General features: G+C 39.4%; 1 protein-coding gene across 1 annotated transcript in view; it reads right to left on the reverse strand.

Moving 5' to 3' along the window:
- bin3 (bridging integrator 3) overlaps positions 1–10,137 on the reverse strand; it is a 77,339-nt gene extending 67,202 nt beyond the window's left edge. The window contains exon 1 of the mRNA XM_017696349.1: positions 9,985–10,137. Within this exon, the coding sequence (XP_017551838.1) occupies positions 9,985–9,992 (8 nt within the window). The 5' untranslated portion in view covers positions 9,993–10,137. The remainder of the gene's footprint in view (positions 1–9,984) is intronic.
- Between the last annotated feature and the right edge of the window lie 333 nt (positions 10,138–10,470).

Genomic DNA, 10,470 nt, shown 5'->3' on the forward strand with positions numbered 1-10,470 from the left:
TGATGTCCTGATGACCCTGGTGTCCACTGAACAGTGCACAGAAGTCTGTACAGGAGCACAATGAGCTCAAGGCAGTAGGGATAAGCATCCAGTGGAAGACAGAAAGAGAGGGAGATGTCAACAAGAGGCTAACATGTAATAGTGAATGAATACAAAACTACAAAAAAAAAAAAAAAAAAAGCCCCCACACAGAAACGGCCTGAATTACAGTGGATTCGGTCATGGTGCAAAGATGAATGAAGCGCACAAATCCGTGAACAAAGAATTTAACTCCGTTTACCAGCTTCTAATGCCAAAGGCTGAATCTGACTCATTTGCTCTCCATTATCCCCCAACATGGCCTCAACAAGCACACAAATTTGAGAAGCTAACAATAGCGTCTCAGTCTCTACCCTGGTCAATCACTATAGCAACTGATCCTCCACCTAACCTGCATTTAGTCAGGTTAAATATGGCCTTAGTTCATGCAAAAATGTGCATTCTAAGTAACTATCAAGCTTTTCAACGAGGGTTAAACTGAGGGTGTGGATGGGTGGCTGCCGTGGGCTGATACTGTACACTAGAAAAATTAAAAGTTAGGACAACTTAAAATTATAAGGCTACTAACTCTGCAGCTTTTTTGAGTTAACTAGAGGTCACCACGATAAAGTATGTCGCCTTATAATTTTAACCTGATTAATTTTTTTTGACCGTACATGCAATGGATCTGGTACAATTGGATGCATGAACAGATGTTCTTAAATAATGCCATCTTATCACATAGCACCGATGGTAACATACAGTGAGGGGAAACAAGTATTTAGACACTTTTTTTATTTTATACAGTTCCAGAGCACAAATCCACTTCAAATTTACATGCAATGATTGTGTAATGCGCTCAATACGATCAGAATCGTATTTCTGCAGTTATCGGATTTTTCAAACGGTCATGTAAACACTATACTCTGATCTAGAAATTCAATAAATAGAGCTGGATTTTAGCTCAGTAACCAGATTTGTGCGAGGACAGATAGTGGATGACGCAAGATGGTAGCAAAACACTTTTGGAGCGGCGCTGAAACCAAACACAAAAGGTAGGAGTTAAATATTCTTCATCTTCTAGATGATGTACGTTCATATTTCTGGGTAAAGTAGTGCGATGTTTTTAAAAACAGCCACGGCAAGAAATTTGAGTTTTACATTTACGCCATGTCTTCTTCTGTGAGTTTACTGGCTTGTTGCAAAGCAGAAATCTGATAACTGCCTGACTCACATAGACCTGGAGTTTCCCATTATCTGATTACTCAAGAGCATGTAAAAGTACAGATTACTGACAAAATCTGATTTTCTGCAGTTATCGGATTACTGTCTTTGGCTTTGTACTACAAATATTAACTAAAAAAAGTATCATAAACAAAGAAATATTTAAAAAGACATGCTTGAACAGACAAAAAAATACTGGGCATCCCTGTAAGTAACAAACTCCTGATAATATGCAATTGGAAAGCTCATGGAACCACAGCCCTGGACAAGTGTGTCCAACAAGGTTTCTCTCAGACTAATGATACGAAGGTAAAAAGAAAAGCTGGCAGTCACTCAAAGAGTTGCAGAACGAAAGCAGCAGGAACAACGGCTACACAGAGAACAATAAGCAATGAACACCTGAGCAATGAATCCTACGCGCCATACAAAACTACTGACAGAGTAATCGTGGGCATCTACAATTCGCACACAAGCATTTAGACAAATCAGAATAAAGCAGTCTGGTCACACAAAACCAAAAAGGAACTCTCTGGCAATAATTCAGCCTGGCATGTTTGGAGAAAGAAGGGTTGTGCACATGATCCCAAGAACCCAAAAAGGTGGTTGGTTAGTGTAGTGGTTAACACCTTTGCCTTCTACGCTGTAGACTGGGGTTCAATCCCCGACCAGGGCAAGCACCTTACACTATACCAATAAGAGTCCTTGGGCAAGACTCCTAACACCACCTTGGCCCACCTGTGTAAAATGATCAAATTGTAAGTCGCTCTGGATAAGAGCGTCAGCAAAATGCCATAAATGTAAAAGTGCGAAGGTGGGAGCATGCTTCTATGCAATGGTACTGGAGTATTACATGTAACTGAAGAAAACATGTATGGAGTGATGTACCAGGAGATATCTGAGGAAAAATGGGAAAAGATGGACATTTCAGCAAGACAACAACCCAAACTAAAGGCCAAAATAACTCAAAACGGCTTGCCAAAAAAGTAAAGGTTCTTGCACGGCCTAGTCAATATTCTAAATGGGGAATTTTTAAATTATATACTAACAAATTAATCAAATAATAAGAGTTTGAAGTAATTCATTATATAGATAAGTGTTAGTTGCAGCTCAACCTCAAACATCTACACCTGTAGCTACTAATGGGGGGAAAAAAATCTCAACCTCAGCAGCCAAACTTTTTTGTAAAATATTGAACTTAATATGGAAATCTTCAGTGTTTTAATTAATGGAATAATTGGTTATTCACAATTAACAGTTTAACTGCACCTTTTTCCCTTGTTGTACATAAGTAACAAGACGAGAACACTCATTTTTGAGAGAAACATTCAAAAGGTAACAGGTTGACTGGAGACTAGCCAACCAAGAGCTGTGTGGGTTTAGTCTGGCGTTTTATTTTATAGAAGAAATAACATATACAGCAGAGTGCAGTCTGTTAGCTAAGCACAGCAGCTAAAACACTGTATTTATTCAAGCGTGGACAAAAAAAAAAAAAAAAATCACGATAAGAATAGAGATGAAACAGCTCCACAGCTCTTGAGAGAAATGAACATCAGCACACCAGTAAAGAACTTACAGGCAACAAGCTACATTTATCTTCAAACCCCAGGAAAGACTCTGAAAAGCTTTCGTATGGATTTTGTCAGATGGGCTCCATTAATACTAGCTCGTTTCTCTCCTAATTTTCTGTGATTCACACATTTAGGTTTGCACCCTCTGTAACAGTGGCTCCCAAAGTCAGTCCTGGCAATGGAGTTTTCTGTGTTTTGCATACTTTAACACATCTCTCCCCCCTGCATTGCTAACTAGCTAATGAATGGATAAGGTGTGCTATATAAGGGAGCAGGGATGCTCAATACTGGACCTGACGTCCAACAACAGTATCCAATATTGTCTCAGCATCGGCAGATACATCCACCGTCATCTAAAGATTCTGTTCTGTCAGAGTGCATTAAATGCATCATCAAATATCAGCTTGAAGTATTGGCCATGATTAATCAAATATCTGGTGATACTGAAAATGAGTCCCAAAGCCTGAGAACTCCTGATCTATTACAACATAATTATATGTAATAAGTATATAAGCAACAGAACAGGAGAGGGAGAGCGTTTCCGCGAAATAACATCACGCTGTGATGACCTACGACCACATCACAGCCGTAATGTTATAGCGATAACGCACCATCTCGAGTGTTCTATTGCTTTTATACAACAGTTAAAAAAATAAAGTAAGAAATTAATAAACTGGGTCGTGAACGCGGCGTTTAACATGTTTTAATGTTCGCAGCTCCTTCTGCCAAATTATAGTTCCTTAACAAGCAGCTTGTTGCTCCGTCAGAGTAACGAACTCTGCCCACTCGCTGCACAGCCGGCAGTTCGTTCTCCAGCTCCACAGACCAACCGAGAGTTTGGGAATTTAGTGTCTTCTCATCTTCAGAGTCTGACCATATCAGCCATCGGTCAAATGTGATCTTAAAAGTATCTGTTTTCTGTTTGTGGCAAAGCAAATTGTAAAAATGTTAGAATGGCTTGAGCATCTCCTACAGCTGCCAAAGTTGTTGCTTAGCAACGACGTCTCAGCGGAGTGATACAGTGTTTGTGAAAAACCTGTGACGTTACGGCGAAATATCAGCACGGTTAGAACACCTCTCAACCAATCAGCTTGCGTGGCCGGAACTAACTGTTCTATAAGTTAAGTTTATTATTGTTTCCAATGCAGTGTATTAATTTTAGCCATTTTTATCTGTATAAAGGATTTATGTATCCATCTATTAAAAATCTGACAATCTAGCCTCCCAAAATGAAAACAAAATGATTGGCACAAGTGCTGTATATCTGATGCAAATATACATAATAACACTTAGCACTTTCAGTAAGCTAAATATTTATGCTCCACATGTCAATTACAAGGCCTGTGGGCCAGATCAGGCCTGTGACACCATCCCATCCAGGCTGTAAACATAGTTAAATTAACATTAGCCAATTTCACAATGCGCTGCACTACAGTCTCCAGCATGCACTGCAAGACAATGTGACTCTACTACCCCAACAGCAATCTATGAGACAGCGGTTACAAATCAATCAGCAGCTCGAAAGTTGAGCCCAAATATTAATGAACTTGCAGCAAAGGATCCCAGGTGCCTACTTTAAGCAAATATGTCAATTTAAAAGAATTTTGAATATTTCAAGTGTCCCTGTAATATCTGTCTGTATTTTACTGTGAAAAAAGGCCAGTTCAGGTTGTAGAACAACACTGATTAAAAATCAAATAAAATGTTTTTTTTTTCCCCTCTGGTCCACAAATTTGTTGGGATTTTTTAATATGGCCCTTTTACTTGAGTTGGACATCCCTGATTTAAGAACTTATAAAATTATGGAAGTTGTGCAATTATGTGATTCCACATAGAAGTCCGTGTGGGTATCATGAAAACAGCATCTATAGAAACTTAATTTCATATTCCATATCTTTTTGAAGGGTCTTTCAACTGAACTTCTCAGACTTCCCTTTATCCACGACATACACATAAAGACATTCAAAGGGTGCGTCCTGCTCACTAATACCATCTAACAAAGCTTTCCTTCAGCCTTGCCGTGATAATTACGTAGAGGAGAGATGAGCTTGACTCACGCTACAGTGTTATGCCATATCAGCAACTATAGAGAACGCTGCACTTGCTCTTGCCTCAGTAGTGTACAGCATTAGGATCTTATCAATGAGCCACACACAGGCTTGGTTGATGGTGACCGTTGTGTCGGTGACCCCAGTGTCGTGGTGACCACGTCACTCTGTCGAGCCAGTTGGCTTGCATGGAATGCGAAGGTCAGATTGGGCCATAAAGGATCCTTTCACCGCAAGTTTATGCCAGCCAGCCTCATAACACTAGCCATGTGTGTAACAGAGATGCTGCTTCTGCCAGTAACTGATCTCATAGCCATCCACCATGACATTACGCTTCACTTCCACTTTGTTTGAGTCTACACCCTTACCATGCAAAACTGGTTCTGATAGGAATAATTAAAAGGGGTGAGTACACTAACCCCAACCCCCCAAAAGGAAGCAAAACTCCAATCTCCAACCTCATCATCAGACTGTTGCTGCAACTATGACGTTGATTTGTCCAGTTTGTGTCAAGATGCATAACCCTACATGGGAAAAGGGGGGTTGGGGAACATTTATGAAGCATGAAAGGAGAAAGAGAACAAGGTCACGTTTAATGTCTGGGTCCAGCACGGTCAGAAAACCAGACAGTAAAAAATTACCACGTTTAATAGAGACCTGTCGCTGACTTTGACACATCACTTGTCTCTTATTTGGTCTACTTATTTGACTGTTAACAGGACTGTGCAGCAAACATGTTTTGCAGCTTTACAGAGCTCTAAATTATATGGTCTGTCTGCACCCTAGGCAGCAAGCATCATTTCACTATTAGCCCTTCTTCATTTGCTAGTTTTTTTAAGTTATACCTATTAATTTATTCTTTCATTTTCTCTCTGTTACCCTAATTAACACGAACTGCGATGCATTATTTAATAAAAAGTGATATGATTAACATCCAATCAATACTGACCAAAATGAATTAGGGTGCTTACACAGTAAAAGCTGACGCAGCTTCAGAAACGCAGCACCCCCCAATGTATAACATTTAAGATGCTGCGTCAGTTTTGTCAGACTAGAAAGGCGCCTGTATGCAGTGAAAAGACGATTAGTCAAGCGTCAAAAGTTCAAACCATTTCAACTTTTGCTGCAATGGATTCTGACGTGGAGACACATCAACCAATAGAAACGTGCAGGCAGAAGACGGATGAAAATCCAAGATAGAGGACAGTAGCAACGCGTACCCTTTTCTTGTTGTATATGACTTCTTTGCCTTTGTGGCTGTTAACTCTGTACATAACATTTATTTTCAATGGACCGTTTTTCTTTGTTTCTGGTACAAATGTTTTGTTTCCAGTTGGATTTCAAACTGTACAAACTCCGTCCTCATGTTGTCATGTTGCAGGCACCCTCATGTTGAAGCTGCCTATTTGTAAGCATTCTAAGGGCAGCTTCCACAGATGAGACTACCTGAATGGTCTGGAAGCCATCTAACGTCAACAATACACCATGAAATAACATGAAAAATCCTCCACATTTCAGAGGCTACCAGATTATCATTGGTGTTTAAGGTAAGAAAAGAGACACACAGGGCTAATCCCAGCACACCGTAACCTCCATGATTGCTACAAAGTAGCAATATCTTGATCCACACCAAAGGAGCCGACCTAGACATCAAACCCAACCAAGCTCCGACTCAGTGCTCTACTCACAGCACTGTTGTGGAGGCAACGAAAACAGACATTATCTATAATCCTGCAGAAGCAGGACAAGAAGAAAGCGGCCAAATATCCACAACGTGGAAGTATTTTACAGCAGAAAAAGTGAACTAGTAACATCTGCAGTGCCGAATATGCAGCCACGTTTTGTCTAAACACTAAAAATGTGCTTGAGCGGCTTTTAGGCTTCAAGTCTACTTTCTGCCACTTGCCTTGAGCGGCACACCACCAGAAAAACAAACAAACAAACAAAAAAAACTCCTGCCATCTTTTTCATGAGACTGACTGAAAACCAAACTACTGCACTGCTTCTTTCATCAAACTAGCATTAGCAGAAACGGCACATTCACAACCGAGAGAAAGGAACACTTGAGCAATAGGAATTCATGTTCACGGTGCTATCAAACGGGCATTTGACATAAGTTTCAAAAATGTGTCAACAGTCAGAAAGTATGTTACTACACACAATTTAAAAACTGATACTAACAGCCTAATAATCACATATGATCAAAAGTTATATAAAAAGGAAAAAAGAAAAAGGTAATACCATCACTGAGGCTGTAACCCTGTACTGGGGCGGAACCCTCAAGTGTACATCTCAGTACCTTTAGTCAGGGAGTATAAATGTACCATAACGTATTGAAATTATATTGTCTAAGCTGCACACACCCCGTCTCGTCTCCAGGCTTATTTTATAGTTCTGTTTTAAAACATTCGGTTATGAAAAGCTACAAATATGTATTTTTAAGCTGGAAAAACTTATTTAAGTTACACAACTAGACCTTAAAACCACTGCTGAACACTTACATTGCTTGTACTTTGATGAATGAAAGATCTTCACAATACCTGCACAGATCTTTTATTTTTAACATTATACTGTAAAATGGTAATTTTGGTTAAAAAATGCAGGCCAAAAAACATCAGTCCAGAATTTCACATTATTCACATGCTAAAAAAGAAGCAATTTTACTGTAGTATTCAATAGCCTTCGGCATCTTACCTAACTGGTATGGCTGTATTATCTATGAAAATAAAGATCGGATTGGATTGTCATTGCCCAATACTCAACACAGAAGTAGGTGGATAGAACTGGGGGTAAAAAAATGGCCTAAAACAAGAGTACTGTTTACAAAGTCATAAACGAAGCTGCCGCTCTTGTGTTAAATTCACTAGCGCATTAGCTGCCGTTACTGATGTTCTTACTTGAAACTGGGCCTAAAGGCAGACGTAAACTAGGCTAAGCCTCCATAATGTCTTGTCATTACTTTCCCAAGCACGCACTCACTCACTCTTGATAATCTGACAGACTGACTCGTACAATAATGTGCACAGACTGGTCTCATGCTACGTAGGATGTAACAAAAGAAGCAGAACCAGTGAGGTCTGGAAGTTGGTTCCAGATGAGAAACAGTGAACAATCCCGGCTGAAGATATCAGGCTTGAGTAAAATATTAAGAATAACTGAAACTAGGTCAAAGAATTATAGGACAAGGTCACAAGGAAAAGGATGAACTTGATTAACCTGAACTCAAGACAAAAGCGAGAACAACAGACGAGCACAAATACTTCAAACTGATTAGTCTCTCAGTGGAAGGTGAACAGACTGGACAAATTCACAGGCTCATTATCTAACATAACCAAAAGAAATCAAAACACACGGTTTCACCACCTAAATATATCGTCTATAAGTGTGTAATATCTTATAAAAAAATATAATAAAAAAAATGTTCAAAACAACATTGAAATTTAAAACTGGATCGCTCTCTTTCAAGAGCCATTCTTTACCATTTTTTGAAGGCTCATATTGTTATTAACACTACTTTTATTGAATTAGGTAGATAATTATCACCAGTTAATTTCACTGTAGCCTAACATTGATGCAAAAATCTAACAAGCAAAGTTTATTTTGAAGTTGTACATTCAAACTGTCTCATGTTTGAATGTTGCATCTACATAACCCCAGACAAACGCTTCACAGGCATCTATATTTTCTTTGGAAAACTGTGGCTAAAAACCCTAAAAGTCAAATTAGTCCAGACAGCTTCAGAGAGGCTGCACTTTCTCGTGTAGAAACATACTGGTTGCTATGTGTTTAAAGGGAACTCCACCAATTTTTCAGCATTTCGACAAAATCTAATGCTTAAGACCAAGTAAACAAAGTCATTGAGAGTGGTTTGGCGCAAATGCTGTAGACAGGGCGACCCCTGGTTCCCATCACCACCACTGTAAAGACATGAGTCTGTCACTTTCTCTGGAACAGATCATTTCACATCAAACCTCTTGGACTTCTATATCTTTGAAAAATGGGTGGATGCCTCTTTTAATGTCTCTAAAACCTACATCACGAAGTTAGTAGATCCAATAATTACTATTAAACTAAAACAGAGCTTTTTAAAAAGCTGCTCAAGGTGGAGTGGCACTTGCAGGGTGAGGTTGTCCACAAAGAAAACTAGTTATTTTTCCCCCCACATTTAACACCATTTTACCATCGTCGACATTAGATTGTAACCTCAGAAGACACGTGTGGTCACCGGTCACTTTGGACAGTAAAGAAGGGCTATTTTTTCACTGTAGACATCGCACCCACTGGTTCCTAACACCACGAAAGAAATCTCAAGTCTGCAAGTGTCTCTACGGTGAACTGGATTTACATCAAACCACTTTGAACGACTGTTTACATCTCAACTACAGCACTAGACAGGAAGTCTGGAATAGCTATGCTAGCTACAGAATGTCTTTTTAACCCCCTTTATCGTCCTTTTTCTTCTCTTTTCTTGACAGTTATTCGACGTCTATCCAAAGCGTCTCGACAAGAACTGTTGATCGGACGAAGTTCGCCGTTAAATGACCCTGTTCGGCTAAATCAACAGTTAACTTAGCCAACTCAGCTAACTTGGCTGAAATAAAAACTTCAGCTAAACTTCTGTGGGGAGACAGTCAAGAGTCACCTAACTAGCACGAAACGCTTACGAAAATGTTAAACTGTATACTGGAAAACATCTATTGATCCGCTAAATATTTTATCTCCCAAACTAAACACAAAATCGTCGGTTAAATTAGCTATAAAAGAATAACAAATCTAACCAGCCTGAGTGCTGGTCAGTAGCTTTAGCTTAGCACTGAGGCTACAGCTAGCCAGCTAAGTGACTTTCGAGCCAAGTTCTAACAAAATGTTAACACGTTTTCATATTTTAGGACAGCTAGTTAACTTCTGCAGGCAGAGCTGGAAAAGGCAAAGACTGCCAATACATGGCTCTGAAATGTCTGAATGTATAAACCATTAGTTACTTACTTTCTGCCAAAACTCAAGCCGGCTAGCATAAGTTAGCGAACTTGCTAGCTCACTGTTTACCAAACCCAGCCGCATCAGCGCCCAGTTTACTCAACTAGTACACCAAGCTAGCACATACAAGACGCAGTTACGATACATACCAGCTCATGTTGTCGTGTTTAATCCAGTTTAACCGCCAGACAACACTTTATTCTCAAAAAACATCGCCCTCTTTAGCTAGCTGGCTAGCTACAGCTACAACAACTCTGAGGGTAAACCTGAGGGAGTTGTGAGAGGTTAGAGGTGGAGAGGATTTAAACTACGGAAAGCTGCGAGGTCGAGCTCGGCTTGGGGTTTTCAACAGGTATCATGGACTTTCCTCAAACTTTACTGTGAATATTAAATTTTAAACAGTTACTTTTTCATATTAATGCGTTTATTTATTAGCAGGTTTTGGATGTAACGGAATACAGCTATTGGGAAGACATTCCGAATAGAGGAATTGTTCTGTAAAGCCAGTATTCAGAAAACACTGTTCACATTTTAAGAGAATATTTTGAGACTACTTACCCACTAAATTAAACAATATATACCATCTTTAAAATCAGTGCTTTCAGTGCTTGTTTATTAAGTATTTAATAATCTGT

This window comes from Pygocentrus nattereri, chromosome 29, assembly GCF_015220715.1.
Source record: "Pygocentrus nattereri isolate fPygNat1 chromosome 29, fPygNat1.pri, whole genome shotgun sequence".
In the NCBI taxonomy this organism is placed as follows: domain Eukaryota; kingdom Metazoa; phylum Chordata; class Actinopteri; order Characiformes; family Serrasalmidae; genus Pygocentrus; species Pygocentrus nattereri.